This window comes from Protomyctophum bolini, assembly GCF_963924005.1.
Source record: "Protomyctophum bolini genome assembly, chromosome: 8".
NCBI lineage: Eukaryota > Metazoa > Chordata > Actinopteri > Myctophiformes > Myctophidae > Protomyctophum > Protomyctophum bolini.
In genome coordinates, this window is record NC_137869.1 from 22,111,189 (window position 1) to 22,131,462 (window position 20,274).

A 20,274-nucleotide genomic window follows, 5' to 3' on the forward strand; every position below is an offset into this window, starting at 1 on the left:
TTTTGTTGCATGTTTAGCTCTGATTGAATTCCCATGATTTTCTTAAATTAGACATTTATTTTCAAAACAGACATCTCAAATACGTACAATAAATAAATTAAAGCGCAATATTCAAACACTGATATTATACAAACAATGTGAAACATATTTCACATTCATCTTCATACTCTCATTCCCCCCCAGCATTGTCAAGCTGTGACACTGCAACAAGTACACCAAGAAACATTAAAGTATGTTTATAATGCATTATAGTGTGTTATATAATGCTCTATCCCGGATTCCGATGGGGTACACCGAGATCTTTTCCATTTCCACCAAATACAGTATACATTTATGATCAGAATTTAGTTACTGCCATCCATAACATCACAATTAATTGTTAATGTTCCAATAGCTCCTCAAGAAAGAGTGTATGACAACTGGGCGGGGGGTGGTCTGGGCCAGAAGATGTTCAGAACTGCTGATGGCGTCTGTCACTCTACAGTGTGTTCAGGCATGGGACACGGGCAGAGAGGTCAGGGTGTGTGGAGGCAGCAGAGGCTGGAACAGCATGGAAGGAGGAGAGTGTACTGTGAAGACACAAGACAGACAGCATACTTCAGTAAACAGTCAGTAAAACCTCACACACATTCCTGCCGTCTTTACACTAAGCTGCAGATACAAATCTATCCTTTTATTTTATTTTTTGCTTTTTGTTTTACCCCTTTCTCTCTCCAATTTAGTCGTCATGCCAATTGATTCCTCCTCACACATTTCTGTGAGTCAAACCATGTGACTCCCATTGGAAAAGCATTGTGGTGGCCCAAAAGAAACGGCCAAACATTGCTTGATTGGTGTTTGGGCCTCATTCACCACTTACATTGCATTACATGAAAATTAAAGTTGATTGAGTTGGATACTGTTTCTCCCTCTAACATTTCCTCATATTTCTAGTTTATTGAAATAATGGCATAAGACTTTAAACTAGTGACTGGAAGCAAAAAGTATTCATGACCATGTTTATTATATATCTCTCTGACTGCCCCCCTGCATTTAACATGCATCTCAATGGCTTATTGAAGGGTCAATTAGTATCATCGGTAGCACCTGTGTGGAAGTAGCAAAGGGGCCTGGAAGCAAGCCCACAGAACAGCTGGTCAACGTTGAAGCTGCCGCTACCCTACTGGCCAAAGCTGGAACTGCAGTACGTTTCGGGACGTTCATGGAGGTGGAGAGACTTTCAGTGATGTCAGGTGCGTAAAGTGCATCAACCCTGACCTCAAATTTGAGACCACTTACTATCAACTTCCATGATACTCCCGGCAGTCTTCCGGGTGTTTCAAACACCACTGAGGAACTTCCATTGAAATAAATAGCGGGTGGCGGGGCTGTCGCTCCTCATCCGCTCTCTGGATATTATAACTGCCCGGAACCAAGGAAGCTTTGAGAAGGAAGAGAAGTGGTCACGTGACTGGGCTGCGCCATGACACTTTCATGGGAGCCAAACTCCGCCTGAAGTTTGGCAGAATGCAATGGAGTCAATGAGAGCTCAGTGACCAGCTGATGAACAAACATTATTGACCTTTTGTAAATGAATCACTTCTGTAAAATAACAGAAGACATGTAACACATTATTGTCTGCTGTGTTGCTTTTCGATGTGTACACTATGTAATTTTTATAGAGGAATGGTATCTAAAGAGCACCACGTACCTTTCTGAACGTACCAAGTATCGCGATACTTCCCACCGTTTCCAGTCTGTCAGCCAAATCTCGTGATACTTCGGAGCCAGAAACGATACCTGCTGCTGTTTAGATCTTCAGATAAAATTATATACTTTGCACTACTGCACTCTGTGCACATCGAAAAGTAAGTGATTAGAAAACAACCTGTGATATGTCTTTTTTATATTCCTGAACCGATTATATGACAAAGGTCTCAATTGTTAATAAATAATGTTTGTTATGAGCTGGTCCAGCCGGCTCCATTCACTGCCATGTATTCATTGCACTTCCGGTGTGAGTTTGGCTCCCATGAAAGTGTTGATGAAAGTGTCATAGCGCAGCCCAGTCACGTGAGCACTTCTCTTCCTTCTCAAAGCTTCCTTGACCGGAACCAGGGACTATCTAAGGAGGACGAGAAGCGAAGACCGTACGTTGGACGCCATGTTGCTCCATGGAAGGAAAGAAACATGCGCAGTTGAGACCAGGAAGTTGTACATTGTTGTACAATTTGTGCATGTACAACTTCCTGGTCTCAACTGCGCATGCATGTGTACTCAGCGTGTGTACTCGCGCAATAAATAATTCCTAAGACTTGGGGTCAGGTATTGTTCTCTAGTTTCATATACATTTGAAAGTTCAGGCAGAAAACGTGTTTAGTCAAATATCTCCACTTTTCCACGAGCTGCACACGACAAATACTTTTGCTTATGCACTGGTTTCTGTTGTGTGAGATGAGATGTCCATAGGGAGGGAGGGGAAGAGAGGCACTCGTAGAGAGACTGTTTTGTTCCACATTTGCTTTGGCACTGTAAACATTTATTTATTTTCTTATAATATATAGAATTTAATTGATATAGAGAGACCGTCGGAGACAGAGACATAAAGAGAGGGGAGCTTATTTCTGCTCGTCTATACAAAAATGTAATGAAAAGCAGTATTTATAAAAGAGTGTGTTTACCGTCTATGAATGTGTGCAGTGCAGAGAGCATGGATCCTTCCGGCCCACCATAGCCAGTGTACTGAAGCTCCTCTGGTGTTGGTGTTGGTTGGGAGAGACGGCTGGGATGCAGAGAATTTATGGAGGTAATGGAGGTGTGGCTGGGGCTCACGTGTTTCTTATGACGAGCTCTGCAGTTCTGGAACCACACCTGAGTCACAGGAGAGAATTGTTCAAGTTGGGTGTTTTTATGATGTCTTCGTTGACTTTTGCGAGGCGAGGAGCTGGGATCTACTCAAAATCTTCAGATTCTCAGGCAACCCCTTCACTTCCTCCTGAGCCACTGCTAGAGGGTCAGTTCATTATCGGTAAATTAATTTGAATTGAACCAGTAACTAAACATTATCATGCTTATGTCTAGTCTTAAATGGTTTGATAGGACGACATGGGACGTTATTGGCTCCTCAGGTAGACCCACTGCTAGAGCCGGAAGTGCAAGACACACCTAACTGCAACCAATCAACAGGTTGGAACCTTTGGCACTGCCTCTATGTCATGGTTGAATGTAATGCTCATTCTAAAGCCGCCAATGAAATGCATCCATCCATCTTCAACCGCTTATCCGTAGTTGGGTTGTGGGGGCAACAGCTCCACCAGAGAGCTCCAGACTTCCCTCTCCAGAGCAACATTAGTAACTTCATTCTGGGGGATCCCGAAGCAATCCAAGGCCAGTTTGGAAATATAATTCCTCCATCTGATTCTTGGTCTTCCCGGGGGTCTCCTTCCAGTGGGACGTACATTGAGGACCTCCCTAGGGAGACGCTCGGGAGGCATCGGTACTAGTTGCCGGAACCACCTAAGCTAGCTGGCTCCTTTCCAGTGAAGAAGCAGCGGCTCTACTCCGAGTCTCTCTCGCGTGACTGAACTTCTTACGCTATCTCTAAGGAATATGCCAGCCACCCGTCTGAGAAAACTCCTTTTAACTGCTTGAATCCGTGACCTTATAGGAATAGGAACGAAGATTGCTCGGTATGAAATAATGTGTACTACCAATTGGTGTGATTTTGATTGTATGACCAAGAGTTATAGGCCAAAATGTGAATCGGCTGCCAAATTTGGGTTGGAGGTTCTTCCTTGGCCTACTGTGCGTACACAGTTTCATGAGCTTGGTCGGACGGAGATTAGCTATTCACATGGACAAGCGTACGGACGGACAGGAGCGAAAACATTGTCTCCTGTCTTTGGCTGTCCAAAGACAACAACACTTGCTGTACTGTAGAAAAACAATGTTTTTTCAAAAGGTTATGTCCTTGATGAATGCCATATATGCCTAACAGCATCTGTTTCAAAATAAAGTTGTTTTTCAATGGTCTCTGAGTGTGTTGCTGAAGTTTTTTCCCTTCTTCTTTTCAAGACTTACTGTATTTAATTTACGCTGGGTGACGCTTCACCGAACCCTTACTACGGTACTTCAATACAAGTCTGTCTGTCACCAACCTGTATGACCCGCCTACTGAGGCCTGTCTCCTACTGAGGCCTGTCTGTCACCAACCTGTATGACCCTCCTACTGAGGCCTGTCTGTCTGTCACCAACCTGTATGACCCTCCTACTGAGGCCTGTCTCCTACTGAGGCCTGTCAGTCACCAACCTGTATGACCCTCCTACTAAGGCCTGTCTGCTCTGCTAGTTTTTGCAGTGTCTGAGCATCTGGGTTGTTGTCCTGGGAAAACTGGGCCTGCATCACCTGGAGAGAGGATGACATGGAAATGGAATCAGGCTGTGCAGGCAAATTAATATCAAGTTATCTGGTCTTTCATCATACTCACAAACATCATGTATGAAGTCACAAATACATTTGTGTTAAATTTTGTTTTAAAATGTTCACTTCCCACCAGCCACTACCCCCGCTATAATGAGCCAGCCGGGCTGAGTAGCATCTTCAGTGAATCATTGACTCTTAGGGCAGATTCACACTATGGTCCCGGCTGCGCACATGTCGGGACCACTTGGCAGATGTTGTGGTAATGTGAATGCTGCATAGCGTTCCCTGGAGCAGATCACCCAACCATTCCCAGGATCGCATGGAGGTAGTAGTGTAACTAGGATACGGATTGATGTAATGTGAAAGCATTGAATACAGTTGAATGAAGGGTACTCAGAAGAATCAAGGCCAATGTGAATCATGACCAGCGGGGAACAGGCAATCGTATTCGGGAACAGTTCAGACTCTGTGTGCATCTGCCCTTATTCACTCCTCGACATAAGACAGAATGACTCGACAGTCCTGCGTCTTGTTCTGTCCGTAGATTATTGACTCCTGTTCACTCGCTGTGGCACTTTTGATTACGGGGATGTAAATTAGAGGTCTGTTTAACAGTTGTACAAATCACTGCCTATATTGCTCATACTAACTGTAGATTGGCTATTTTTATCCGTATTACCGCTATTTAGCCTGCTGTCTAAATCAGTGGGTGAAATACGTTTTTGCACAAGCTAAGGGGGTTAGTCCAAGTACAGATGGTCTTCCATTTTATATCTTCATAATATCTTCTTCATCTTTTTACTTGTTGCTATATTACTACATTTGTATAAATATATATTATTTTTATTAAACCTTCCTTGGCGGGACCATACAAAATAAAAAACGTTTAAAATGTCCAAACCTGACTACCAATGATGTCAGTCGAAAGTGGTACAGTCCATAGCGCATGCTCTTCTGAGACAAAGAGCGAGTAGACAGAAATGGTGCCACCACATAATGACCATTAGGTTGAAAATGGGCGACGTGGTCCTTTAACTTCATTCATTGTTAACTTATTAGAATAAATGTTCCAAGAGACTGACTAAGATTTCCTCAGTATGGAACAAATTCTTGCCATAGTGTATAGTTATTGTTCATTATCCATCTCCAATGTGTCTTGTGAGACCCAACCTATATTCATTTAGTATATGTATACACTATACTGTATTGTAACTTATTGGGACAATGGAAATATCACATTCAAAAGGTATAAAGTAAGACTAAATGGATTGTAGATTTTATGTAATAGAGACTATACAATATTTTAGTGATTTGTTAAAAAGGCAAAAAAAGAAAAGAATAATGTCTGTCCATAAATTATTGACATTGCGTTAAATTGGTGAAATAAATACTTATTATTACCTTTAACTTAGCCTACAGTATAAAATGTAAAACGTACAGAAAAATATTGAAACATTAATTTTAAAGATTTATTCTGTGATGTTTTTTCAGTCAGGGATGTCATGGATGCCGAATTGATATTTATTTGGCTGAATCTGAAAATATGTTGTGCCATGATTTGTTAAAATGTTTAAACAAAAATGTTTGAATTACTTTTACTTTTATTTTCTGGCATTGCCACGTGTTGTGAGCTTGTAATGGTTAAACTGATGCTATATTATTAACACATTTTGCAGTGGGGACCATCTATGATCTGATGATCAAACAAAATATATAATGCCTCAATGTCAATTAAATTCCTATATAGGCTACAATTCCAAATAGGGTGGGGGTCCCAAGTTCAAATATGTTTATTTTGAGGGTGGGTCATCATGGCCTGAAAAGGATGAAAACCAATGATACAGACAGTCCAGACAATATAGCAGCCTATAAGCGGACACTGACAGTGACAGACCTGTAGCTGGTCGGCGGTGAAGCTGGTCCGGGCTCTCTTTGACGGCTTCGGCTGGTTGAGTTCCTGTTCGGTTGGCATGGCCCCCTCCACATTAACACTGTTTCCTGGCAGAAGAAAGCACGGTACACTTCTCTCGTGAAAACAAATCTAACCTGTCAGTTAAGCATTTCATCCATGAAGAGCTACTTTGAGTTGGCTCACTGAAAGCATTTTAAATAACAGTGCAATTATGAAGAATTATTCTATAGGCCTATAGGCTGCTTGCACGGAATATTAGAACAATAGGTTTAAGGTTATATAAACATTTACACTTTGAGGAGATAAGGCGCCAGTCCTATAAAGCACACAAAACAAAATTAGCTATTTTACTTTGCATCAATTAGGCGAATTGTGTAGGCTAAATGTAAGGCTTGTTAACCAATTAGCCTACAATTAAACTGGTCCTTCTGTGACATATTCAAACGGGCTATACACAAAAAAACAACGATGCCAGGCACACCTGTGGCCTGATCAAGGTATTAAATTATTTTGTAACCCATAGGCTACTCTCTATCTAACTGTGCTCTGCACCTTTCTCCATGGCGCGTTTGAGGTTGTCCACCATGCAGTCGTAGTGGACTCGGCACAGCACCTTGTCCTCGACCAAGGCGAACTCCTCCCCGGTGGACAGCTGTCTCTTGCAGCTGAAGCAGGCGAAGCAGGCCAGGTGGTATACGCTGCCCTTCGCCCTGCGCACCCAGTCTGTGGAGTGAATGGTTCGGCCGCAGCACGCGCACCATGTGCCATATCTTCTGCAATGGAGACAAGTTGTAGGGCCTACTTTACAAAACCAGAAAAACAATAACAAAAATAATAATAACGATAATAATAAAAACATACTTGTAATAATATATAAGAAAACTATACTATAATGACTGTAATAGCAATGATAATATGGCCTATAATAATATTAATAATTATTAATTGTTGTTTTGATCTAGCCTACAATTTATTAACATTACATTGTTACATGTTTTTATTTATTTCGTAATTGTTCCCTTCATAATGATAAGCTATAGGCCTACTACTTGGGGCCTAATAGGCGGGTATAAATCTATCAAATTGTTTTGGATAGTTTCGAATTGGCCTGTTCAGCAGTTGTCAGGTTTGATGTATAGCTCTAGAGAGGCTTAAACGTTATACCTGAAGTAATCCAGTTTGCAGAAAACCTCTCTTTCTTTGATGTAACAACTGGTCTGACTGCCAAGTGAAGTCTGGCACACGCTGCACGAGAGACAGCGTACATGCCAGCACAAGTCGTTAACCTAAACGAAGAGAAGACAATTAGCAAGTCAGTCAAAAACTACATAGACGCGCGTGCGTGTGTGTGCGCGTGCGTGCGTAATCGAGTGATTAGTAAGCTAACGGGCATGTCAGTTGCAACTTATTGCAACATAATAAATGCACAAATAAAGAGACAGAAGATATGACCTATTAATCGGACCCCCAGAGCTGCGCCGTTGCCGTCGGGCAAATATAATCAAACAACATAAACTCAAATTACCTTTAATAAATATTTGTCCACGATCTCATCGTTGCAGCTCGCGCACACCGTCCTGCCGAGCAGCGTGCATGCGGCGGCGGGCTGCTGCTGCTGCATGGCCCGCAGCGACGACGCGCACGAGCCGCGTGAGCACGACGAGTCTTCATCGTGCAGAGCCGCTTCCAGCGGCGGTGCGCCCTGCGGGGACCATCATCATACCTGCGGTTAGGAAACTACGCACCGTCCGGGACGCACCATGCAGACAGACAGACATGCACACTCCTCGCGCACACGTCCATGTTTATCCTTCGTGTGTCGACGCCACCGTGTCAATAGATATGGCAGCCGTCTGGAACATTAAAAGTTTTGCCTGGCCACAAACACATTTCACAGATGGTATATAGGCCTTTACATGTAGCTATGCGTAACGATTAGTCTGCCATTTGAGTATATATAAATCAATAATCTACAACAAAGTTTTTATTTGTATTACCATAATATTTCCTCTCCTGTCCTCAATACATTTTCTGAGCAGCTCTTCGTCCCCTTTGCAATCTTCACACATGACGAGAAGCTATATGATGGTGAGAAGAGGGGTTTAGTCTGTCAGTCACTCCGCAGCTGCCTTCAAGTCCTCTTATTGCCACATCCCATAAATATCATCATGCCTTTCAGTTTTCACCATGACAACAGCCCCAACGATTATGGGAAAGGGCATTTAAAGGAGGAAGAAGATAGTCATTACTTAAAAAAAACAGCCTCCCCACTTGAGGTAATAGTTATCCAATGCGCATTATGTTCTTGAGATCTGCATTAAGTGATGCAGCAGTGCTCGGTGCGCAACGGTTAAAACCCCAACACATCAATTTCACATGCCAATCAAAAACCAACCATAAGTCGACGCGAAAGAGAATTGATGTATTTAATAACGGCAATTAAAAAGACAAAGTTCGACACAAACGTCAGCCCTGGGCTGCCAAAAGGTGAACAGGTCTCATTAACTACTTGAGCTTTAATTGCTGAATATTCTGTAAGGGCTAATTTTTCGGCGACATTTCTTTAGATTTTGTGAAAACAAAGCTCTGCGCCTGTGTGGGAGATACTAAATTTAGCTGGCAATAGCCTGAGCTTGACTGACATCTACTAATTGAGAAAATAAGTCCAACCAAAATATCCCAATATAGCCTGTAGACATGTATTATACGCTACTCACCACGTCGTCGGACAATAACACAGATCCATTTTCATCAACATTGCAACATTCTACTTTTATTTCGCGTTTCCAACGCATGTCGGTCCCGAGTCCTGTTGAACAAGTCCAAAAACAAATGAGCAGTTAAAATACTAAAAACTAAAAAGCGTTCGATAAAGCGTTACTTTCGGTTCAACGTCGGTATTGGTGTGTTTATCTGAGAGCCTGGAGGTTTTACTGCAGTCAGGGCGGATCATAGTTCATATTTCCCTGTCCTGATGTGGCCGCGCCTCCCTTTAAAATATGCTACTGTAGCCTATCATGTTTTCTTTTTTCTTTTCTTGCCCTTTTTCAGAGAAGGACCCGGACACACACGTAGGCTATAGCCTATAGGTCTGTCTGTCTTCATTTGGAACGGTTAAAAAAACGTTTCAGTGCAATTTCGTTAATCTTCCATTGACATTTGCTTACGGTCACATTCTAATCTTGATAGTGTCAGGTGGTGCAACTTTATAGCCTGTAAAAGTCACAATCTCTTACCTATAAAATATGGCCTTCTAGGCTTTTCACTGTAAATAGGCTATACACAACACTGGCTTTTTGATTTCCAAGGGTTGCCAAAAAAATACTGTTCTGTGTTTGTATTAGGCCCAGCTGCTATAGCATATTTATTTTAATATTATAGGCCTATGTGATAGGCGGCCCATAGCCTATGTTCCATGTCAACGTGCATGGATATGTATACCGGTATATCCCGATTATACCAGTCAATTATCATGATTGAACGGAAAACGTTCACGTGCACAATTTGAGAACGTAAATTATAGCCTAAAACCATATATTATATATAGGCCTATATGGCACAACATGCAGATAAAGTTTACGTCGAGTCTTTCCTCCATTTTCTTTTTTGCATATTTTAATTATACCTACCACAATTCTGCACCAATTTTTGTTTGTTTGTTTAGTAGGCCTAAATGTTTTGCCAATATGAAATAATTAACATTGCATATCTTTCATCACCCACACAGCAGGTCCAAACTCCTGGATTCTGAATCTGAACTATTGCAAATCACAGAGCACTTCACATTTCAGTCCACATGCAAATTAGCAATAGCCTACAAAACCTTTTTCTTTTTTCGTCCTCTTTTTTATTTATTTATTTACAACGTGAGTAATCAAAGCAACAAAAGCATGCGTGCAAGAATAACCATCAAACTTGAATTAAACCAAATAAATATATAAAAAATAAATAAATACAAAATATATTGCATGATATAGAAAACGTAAGTGACTTTTTTTTAAAAGACCTGTTGAACCATCAAGCTATTTTGTAAAACTGATAAAAAGGGGAAGGAAGTGCGTGTGCGCGCGTTTGCGCAGGCATCGATCTGTGTGTGTGTGTGTGTGTGTGTGTGTGTGTGTGTGTGCAGTGTGTGTGTGTGTGTGTGTGTGTGTGTGTGTGTGTGTGTGTGTGTGTGTGTGTGTGTGTGTGTGTGTGTGCGTGTGTGCGTGTGTGCGCGCGCGTGCATGGTCTCACTACACAATTCCATCACTTGTATTTGTTTACATAATCATAAAGGTTAAAAAAAATGAAGTAAGCAAAACTCTTGCTACATCCATAAGCTGTGAGATGTCGTTTTTAAGACTATAATTACAAACTATAATCAAAAGAAAGATATTAATAGCCTAGTTGGTAATAGACAATAGTTTGTCTGCAATAACAATAAATTCAACACTGTGATGGTCAGGCCATTGTGTGTAGGCTATTTATGAATTATTAAATTAGCACAGTTTGGCCATTGTGCTTTAATTACGATTATTCAATAATAACAATTACAAATGTATCCCGTTTAGATATACAACTGGTTCCTTTCCTTTCCCATGCATATAAAAAGGCTTTGGGTATATGTAGGCTTACTTATTTAAGCTATTCTTATTATACTTATTATTCTTATCATTAATCATAAATTCTTTATTTTTTATTATTTTTTATTTATTTATTTATCCAGAACCGGAAGTGTTTTTGTGACCTCTGATGCAGCTATATATGGCTATGCATGGCATTGGCAGTGCGCAGTGGCGAGTGCATGCGGAATGGCTTTCGCGTATAAGGATGCACTGTGATTGGCCAATGGTCACTTTGAGTGGCATGGGGAAAACGCTCTCATCAGAACATGATTTACTTACATATAATCTGGTCGAAACTCGAACGGGGTTGAGTCGGCAAACTTCGCAACGCTCCCGCTCGGTGGCGACATTCTAAACTCTATACATGCTTGTGCTTATAACCACGCCCTGCTTCTGTGGCCAATGTGGAAGTGCCTCTCGAACTTAAGCCACGTGAGACACCACTGAGCGAGCTAAAGCAAGCAAGTTGCCGTGTTGAACGTTGCGAAGTTCAATTGAGACGACTCAGGGCCGTTCGAGTTGCAACCCGATAGGCAGAGAATAGTAAATCATGTTCCGGCGAGAGCATTTGCCACGACTGGCCAATCACAGCACCTCCTTGCACAAGCCGTATAGAGTTTTGAATGACACCGCTCGGTGGTGTCTCTCGTGGCTCAAGTTCGCTTGAGACGGCGCCCCTCGCGTGGTCTAAAACTGTACTTAGGAGGGGTGCGTGACCATTTATTCCCAACGCGAAGGCCATTCTGCCCTCGCTGCGCATGCAGCGTGGTTTGTTTTAAGATAATTGGCTTAATTGTTTCCACCGATGGATTTATTGAAAATGGAGGACCCCCAATCGTAAACAAGCCTTTAGGCTTTTATGGGTACGCGTATAATTCCAAATAGTAGCCGGGAAATAATAGATGGCTCCCAAATAGTGGCTGGGCGTTTTACCACATTTAGCAAATGAATATGAAAGGTGTACGACTATACGTCATGCCTTACATAAACTAAAGCCTCTTATTATAGCAAACATTACAATTATTGTACATAATCATGGCTATGATACAGAAAAACGGTTAGGAAACCAGATAGACAAGCAGGACTGTTTTTTGGTGTTCATCAGAGGGAAGACAAGATATTTCTCCCTGTAGTTTAGTCTAGTCCAGTGTTAGTTTAGCATGCATGCATGCACGCACGCACGTACGCACACACACACACACACACACACACACACACACACACACACACACACACACACACACACACACACATCTATTCCTCTGCTATCTTGGTGTGTTTCATTGCAGATACCAGGGGATATAGCAGTCAGACTTGCACTGGCATGAGCCATGGGTTCGTATCGCAGCCCAATCTCAGAGTTCCGCTGCACTGTGGACAAAGCAGCCATAGCGTGCCTCCATCACCATGTGTCCTGTTCCACCTTGTGGAGATGAATGGCCCTTATCAGATGACTCATCTGAAGCATTGCACACTGTAGCGCAGACATTTGATGTGCAGCATAACAGCATGTGAGGCGACCACACCTCCAGGAGTTCTTGGGGTTCATATTACCCGTGGACTCTTGGAGGGAGGTCTTCATGTAGCAAACACCAGTGTCCCAAAAAGTGACTGTGTTGCTCGTTACAGTAGGCTATATATCAGGCAAATGATGTCATGGTCATTAAGATTGTGATCCAATAGAGCAGAATCTATGAAGCATGTTATCCCCTCTATCTATCTCTGGCTTTCTATCCTTCTTTCTCAGAAGACTTAAGTAACAACATGAACCCTAGCATCCCTATTCTGAGCATGTCCTAAGGAGAACATTAATTTTGTCAGAATTAGGTGAACATACCAGATCTACAAGCCCACAACACGATGCGGCACACTGTGAGCTTGTATAGATCGGCTATTTTTGACAAAGAGATTTTGTAAAAAGAGGATATAAAATCCTGTCATGTGGGCCCCTGGTCAACAAATTATTAGTTTAAGTGGTTAATCTGTACAGATCAAATATCTTTAGAGGATATGATATGGCTAGGAAGATGCAAGAAATAGAAAGTCCAGTTACTTTGTTTCCATCTTCATTGATGTCAGTTTTAAGGTAGGCTACCCATGAGTTTTTAAATGCATCGCGTGACGAAGACGAGACAAAAACAACAGAGATAAGCAGAAGGAACGAAGTGCCTCCTCTATCAACAGACTTACAAACTTGTCCTGCAGCTTCCTTGCTTCATGTGTTCCCCTTGCGTGGATGTGTTTTATGCTGGAATGCTATGAAATATTTTATTTTGGCTTTAAGTCGCCTATACTGTAATCTCCTAGTAGTATACCATTGTTTGTGTAATGTATCATACCTAGGTATTGTCACTAGTGGCTGCCACTTGAAGCCTATACCAACTTGAACAATATACACCTCCTCATTGGCATTGCCCCTGCAGATGTGAGACAGGAACCTGACAGCCGGGTATAGAGATTACAATACCAGTGATGAACACTGCCACCTTTGTGAACCCAGGCCCAAAGACTGAGGTCAAGGAGAAGCTTCCTTAGCAATGTCCAGCCCCTAACAATATCTCAGGAAGTAACCATACTCCAGCTATGGACAAAAAAGCTTCAGAATGACCGCCTTCCTATTGGCATGGGAATCCCACCTTCTGAAGACCTTCGTTTTGGCTCAGAAGCGTCATGGGTCCAGTGGAAGACATTCAACCGCCAGGAATGGGGCGATCAAAAGCTGCTATGGCCAGATGGGGCTATACAAAGCCAGCCCAACCATCTGTGAATGTGGAGAAGAGGAGCATACGACGTACTGCCTTGTCTGCAACTTAAAAGATTTAGCTGAGTTCAAGAATAATGCAAAGGACTGTGTAAAGAAATGATAGAAACTGTCTTATAACCACATGCTTCAAAGACACGAAGATGTCAGTGGCATATTAGTTACGCATTCTCACACCCGTTGCGCCCAAGGGGTGAAGTAATGGGACCTTTTCCCCCAACTTGTCACTACCTAATAGAGCGTTGCAGTCGCACCCCCTTTCATGACGACAGCCCCGGGAATAATTCCCCATGCATTTTTCCCATAGACATTTCAAACGGTATTTATTTAAAGATATGTAAGCCTCGAACTAAGCCAACTCGGTTCGTGACAAATCATGACAACAAATACAATTATTTGGGCCGAACAAATAATTTGAAAGAAGAAAAAAGGGCAGGGTACAACACTTTTTTTGTTGTTTTTCTTCTTTGTAATTATTTGTTCGGCCCATGATTTGTCATGATTTGTCATGATCCGAGTTGGCTTTGTTCGAGGCTTACAGATCTTTAAATTAATATATTTTTAAATGTCTATGGGAAAAATGCATGGGGAATTATTTCAATTCAATTCAATTCAATTCAATTTTATTATAGTGTCAAATCACAACAAGTTGTCTCAAGACACTTTACAACCAACAAAGATCCACCCAGAGCAAGCAACATTGCGACAATGGTAACGAAAAACTCCCCTTTAGGAAGAAACGTCAGGCAGAACCCGACTCTAGGGTGGGCGGCCATCTGCCTCGACCGTGTCGGGGGGGGGGGGGGGGGGTAGAGGGAGAGAGAGAGAGATAGACAGAGAGAAAAGACAGAGAATAGGCAGGTGGGCTCCGTGGAGGGGTCTGGTCCACATCTGGTCCAGGTCGAGCTCTGTGAGGCCGGGTCCAGGTCACACTTCTGGTGGGCTCCATGAAGAGGCCTGATCCACGGTCACACTCGGCAGTCAGTTGGGGGTTAATATTAGAGGTCCACAGAACTGCGACGGGGAGGACGAAAAGAGACTCCGGGGAGAGATTCCCCGGATGCTGGATTAGTGGCAGGCCTTACTGGAGCCTATATAGTGTATATTACAAGTACTGCTGGGAGACAAACCCACACAACAATGTACGACCATGGTATCCAGCTAGACCCGGAGACAAGTCTGGCCATAGGCTTTGTCGTAGAGAAAGGTTTTCAACCTTGTCTTGAATGTGCAGAGCGTGTCAGCCCCACGGACCGAAGCCGGGAGAAGGTTCCACAGCTGCGGTGCCTGGGACCTAAACGCCCTGCCTCCTATTGTAACTTTTGATATTTTTGGAACAGTAAGCATGTTTGCATATTGCAAACGCACTGCTGTTCTATTTGGTTTGTAGGGATCAATGAGATCCTTGAGATATTGTGGTGCCTGACCATTGAGGGCTTTGTAAGTGAGAAGAAGAACTTTGAACTCTATTCTGTATTTGACCGGGAGCCAGTGTAGGGAGGCCAGTGAAGGAGTGATATGGTCTCTTCTTCTGGTACCTGTCAACACACGCGCCGCAGCATTTTGAACTAACTGTAGGCTTTTCAGAGACTTGCCTGGGCAGCCTGATAATAGCGAATTGCAGTAGTCCAGCCTTGAGGTAACGAAGGCGTGGACAAGTTTTTCTGCGTCATTTTTGGACAGGATGTGCCTGACCTTTGCAATATTTCGCAGGTGAAAGAAAGCATTCTTTGAGATTTGTTTGATATGAGATTTGAAAGACAAGTCTTGATCAAAGGTAACCCCCAGATTCCTCACAGTGGCCTTGGAGGCCAAAGTAATGCCATCTAGAGAGAAGTTCCCATCGACCAACTTGTCTCTCAGGGGCTTAGGGCCGATCACGATAACTTCCGTTTTGTTAGAGTTGAGGAGTAGGTAATTACGTGCCATCCAACTCTTTATGTCTTTAAGACATGCTTGAAGTTTGACTAGTTGGTCCGTTTCGTTCGGTTTCATCGATAGATATAGTTGAGTGTCGTCTGCGTAACAATGAAAATCTATGGAGTGTTCCCTGATGATGTTGCCCAGAGGGAGCATATATAAAGAGAAGAGTATTGGTCCAAGCACAGAGCCTTGTGGGACTCCGTATTTGACCTTTTCACGTGTAGAGGAGCCATTATTGACCTCTACAAACTGAAAACGATCAGACAGATAGGACTCGAACCATTTCAGTGCGGCACCCCTGATGCCAACCAGATGTTCCAGTCTCTGTAGCAGAATGTGGTGGTCAATAGTGTCGAATGCAGCACTAAGGTCCAGCAACACCAGTACGGAGAGGAGGTTATTATCTGCTGCAGTCAGGAGGTCATTTGTAACTCTCAGCAGGGCCGTCTCAGTGCTATGGTTAGCTCTGAAGCCCGACTGAAAGCCTTCTAATATATTGTTGTTTTGTAGAAAGTCACACAACTGTTTGGCGACCGCTTTCTCGAGAATTTTGGAGAGAAACGGAGGGTTCGATATAGGTCTATAGCTAGCTAGAATGCCTGCATCAAGAGTAGGCTTTTTGAGTAGAGGTTTGATTACCGCTACCTTGAAAGATTGTGGCACGTAGCCTGTCACCAAAGACATATTGATCATATTGAGTAGGCATGTACCAACCGGAGGCAGGACCTCTTTGAGTAATCTAGTCGGAACTGGATCCAGGGTACATGTCGTTGATTTTGAAGAAGATATCATTGAAGTGAACTCAGAGAGCTCGATTGGAGAGAGACTATCCATATATATATTTGGGTCTGCGGCCACCTCTGAGACCACCATATTTGGTGGCAGTCCAGTGGGAGCCGAGAGTAGTTGTAGATCAATTTGATCTCTGATAGTTTCTATTTTGCCATTGAAGAACCTCATGAAATCGCTACTATTGAGAGTCGTAGGAATCCGTGGGTCCGTGGAATCACGGCTTTTTGTCAGTTTTGCCAAAGTATCAAAAAGAAACTTTGGGTTACTTTTGTTTCCCTCTATTAGGGATGAATAATAAGTGGCTCTGGCCGTGTCGAGAGCCTTTTTGTATATTTTGAGGCTATTCTGCCAGTCTATACATGATTCTTTCTGTTTGGTTGAACGCCATTTCTTTTCGAGTTTGCGAGACGTTCGCTTGAGGTTTCTAGTTTCCGAGTTGTACCATGGGGCTAGCCTTTGTTGCTTTATTACCTTCCTTTTCAGGGGAGCAACATTTCCTGGACCTATTGTCGTCATGAAAGGGGGTGGGACTGCGACACTCTGGCTATTGCAATAGTGAGTGAGACTGTGAACATGTTTGGCAGTAGCCATAGAGGGTATGCGTGTGACATCATCATCAAACCCGGAAGTTATGCAGGAAGGCCTACTGAGTGTCAAAAAACTACTTTCTGGACTTGACAGCCCATGCATCCAAACAGAGAAGTCCTATCTGATTGCATTAAACAACGTTAAACAATGTTAAACTCACTTTGCATGGTGCTTTGCCACTCGATGTGCCATTCACTTTAAGCATGCGCATACCCTGCCTCTATTGTTTCTGACATCTCCAGCTATAAAGGCAGGAAAGATGTAGGCCTATTGTTTTTCCTGTGTGCTGTTGTAAATCAAACAGGTTGATATTGTAAATTATCTCCATAATAGGTGTTTTAAAAATGTTTTATTTAGAAAATGTATCATCATGTTTCATCTGCAAATACAGTATAGACGGAAAAACACATGCGCTCTTATCATGCATCATCATACATCACATTCCGTGCTCAGCCAATCAAATCATCACATTCCGTGGTACACACAGACATGCTGGGCATAGGAGGGGCTGGCGCCCCTAAAAAAAACCCTGCTTTGGTAGAATATTTGACAGTGGACAAATGGCCCTAATTTTCCATGAAAATCCCCTAATTTGCCACTTCCACCTTTGCTTTCCTTGGGGCGGCAACTACTTATTTACTTCGTTGAAATCAGTCCAAATCGCGTGGTTTACAATTGAAACTAGTTTGGCATGACCTTTTCTCCTCACTGTAAATGGGCACTCATTGAATTTTAAAGGGGAAGTGTTAGTGGAAGTGTGTGTGTGTGTGTGTGTGTGTGTGTGTGTGTGTGTGTGTGTGTGTGTGTGTGTGTGTGTGCGTGTGCGTGTGCGTGTGCGTGTGTGTGTGTGTGTGTGTGTGTGTGTGTGTGTGTGCGCGTGTGCGTGGTTGTGTGTGTGGGAAGGGGGGTGGGGGGATTGCTGAAGGGTTAGGGTGGAAGCCGAAGGGTTGGGGTGGAAAAATCACTGCATTGAAAACGGTAGCCTGATTGCATGTGACGGGGACACGCGCAAACCCCAATCAGTGCAATGTAGGGAGAAAGTGCCCTTATCAAGGGCCCACTTGACAATCACACAAGCACAGAACTGTTCCATTTAAAGCTGATTGCAAAGACTGAAGCCCCTCTCTGTCCCAAAAACCACATGACTCCCATATCCCCTACCACTGCCGCCGCCGCCACCACCACCACCACCCACCACATGCAGTGCCCTCCTGAATGGGATTTATAATCACTCTGTCACTATTTGAAAGCTAATTGTTATTATAAGACTCATATTGGGCATTTAATGGTAAAATGTCTGCCTTGATTACAGAGTTCACTATGGGCCTGCTTTTGGAATGCTTTTCCAATGGGAGTCACATGGTTTGACCAAACATTTGTGTTTGATTGCTGATTGCTGGTCGTGTTCTGCCCCTCCCCCCCCCCGATCAAACAAAAAAATTGCTTTAGGGGGCTATGGGCTATTAGTGACCTGGCCTCAGGTAGCATTGCCAGTTCTAATATGCATGCATGTTACTAGAGCTGAGTGTGAGTGTTGGCTTATTATACACCGGTAGCCGTAGGATATGGCTGTATTCATTTATTTAAAAAAAGACAAGGAGCCTTTTTCTGACTTTCACCCAGGAGAGCTTGACATGCATATAATTTACATTTGACCTTGATGTGCATTGAAGGGTAATCCGAGCCGCTCTGTTCTGAGCCAGCTACAGCTTTCCATGGTCCTCCTTGTTTGACTCTGAGAAATCAGAGCACCGAGGATAGATGACTTGTTTAATTATTACCATAACTAATTGTCAGTGTATTGACATGACATGGTGTCTCCACCATATCATGATGTCAATGTCATGTTTTGATTGATTGATTGATTGATTGATTGATTGATTGATTGATTGAATACTTTAACAGTATATAATACTCATATATCAGTATATAAATCCCTTCAGTCACCAGCCGGCAGTCTGGGCCTGGGGGCCATACAAGTTGGGAACGATGTAGTCAAGAATACATGCCCCGTAACATGACACAAAGCTTTACCAATCTATGAAGCAGATGGGTCAGGTTGGACAATCAGGGAAGCCGATGCATACACTCCCTCAAACACACAGAGATTGGGTGCATCCTCTGCAGAATTGGTGCGTTCTCCACACACCCGCGGTCTGTATCTCTCTGACCACGGGTATGCGGAGAACGCACCAATTCTGCAGAGGAAAGTTCTCTGAAACCGTTAGTCTGACATGGTGATACGATTGCCACAATTTTTTCCACCCTAAAACATGTTCATCACGTATTATTATAATATAAAGAGGAAGAACATTTTCCAAAAAGTGTACAGTATTTGTTAAAATCATGCTTTTATGTGGACACACCCACCAGTTCATTAAGTATGCCTGGTTTGCCTGGTGGGTGGTGATGGGTGGTGATCCACCTGAACTGAAGCTGCACACACAGCTGTAGTTGTATGATAAAGGGGGAGGGGTTAGGGGAGGGTCTGATAGTGTGATGTCACTATATTACTGTTTATTTCATTGGCCCGTTTGACTGTCAAGGGTTCAGCCTCCAGGAAGAAACCCTAAATACAAAGTTAATACACCATTGCACATAAAAACGACTCCAGGGTATCTAATGAAGTAGGCCTACTGTCACCTCATAGACACATGAAAAACTGGAAAAATACAAAAATTGTGGCACTCCATCTTTAAAATTTACCGGATGTAGCCCCCAGGGGGTCATCCCCATGTTCCCCAGATTCTATGTTCCCCACCCTTACGGACCGAGTTATTGTTGTAAGCGGGGAACACAGAACCTTTTTTGCAGGGCCGAAAAATCGCCACCTTTAAGTGGGGAACATAGAACATGGGGATAGGTACGGTCCCGCTCCCCAAATGCTATATACGAACCCTAATCTGATTTAGAATAGGCCAATAATTGAATGACGGCTGACTGAACAGAGTATTGGCCAATTATGCCATACCGCCGTGTTTTGTAAAGACCTGGGCATAGGTGCATTGACCCCTTCAATGTTAAATTATGTTGCACTATAGATTTACAGTAGAAAGTAAATTTATATTTGCACAAATGCAAAGTTGACATATAGGCTAGAAGGGCCATAAGGCCATATGAAAAGGTTAGGTATTACCTAAGGGTATTACAAGTGGGGAACATGGAGGAACCTGGGGAATCTTTACTGCTGTAACTACCATTGACTGAAACACAGCAGCAAGATTTGTGAGTTGCTGTGATAGAAGAGGGATATCAAATGGAACACAACCACCCTAAAAACGAATCATTG

The 20,274-nt window shown here is 42.9% G+C and overlaps 1 protein-coding gene across 1 annotated transcript; it reads right to left on the reverse strand.

Annotated features, from left to right (window-relative positions):
• Nucleotides 1–37: 37 nt before the first annotated feature.
• On the reverse strand, nucleotides 38–9,205 carry LOC308319778 (LIM/homeobox protein Lhx8). The gene is made up of 9 exons (XM_080769962.1): nucleotides 9,032–9,205; nucleotides 8,312–8,392; nucleotides 7,840–8,016; nucleotides 7,479–7,600; nucleotides 6,867–7,087; nucleotides 6,297–6,400; nucleotides 4,289–4,384; nucleotides 2,661–2,850; nucleotides 38–569 (listed from the first exon to the last, which is right to left on the reverse strand). The coding sequence occupies exons 1-9, from the start codon at nucleotides 9,107–9,109 to the stop codon at nucleotides 490–492; spliced, it is 1,149 nt and encodes a 382-aa protein (XP_080626088.1). The 5' UTR covers nucleotides 9,110–9,205; the 3' UTR covers nucleotides 38–489.
• Nucleotides 9,206–20,274: the final 11,069 nt, after the last annotated feature.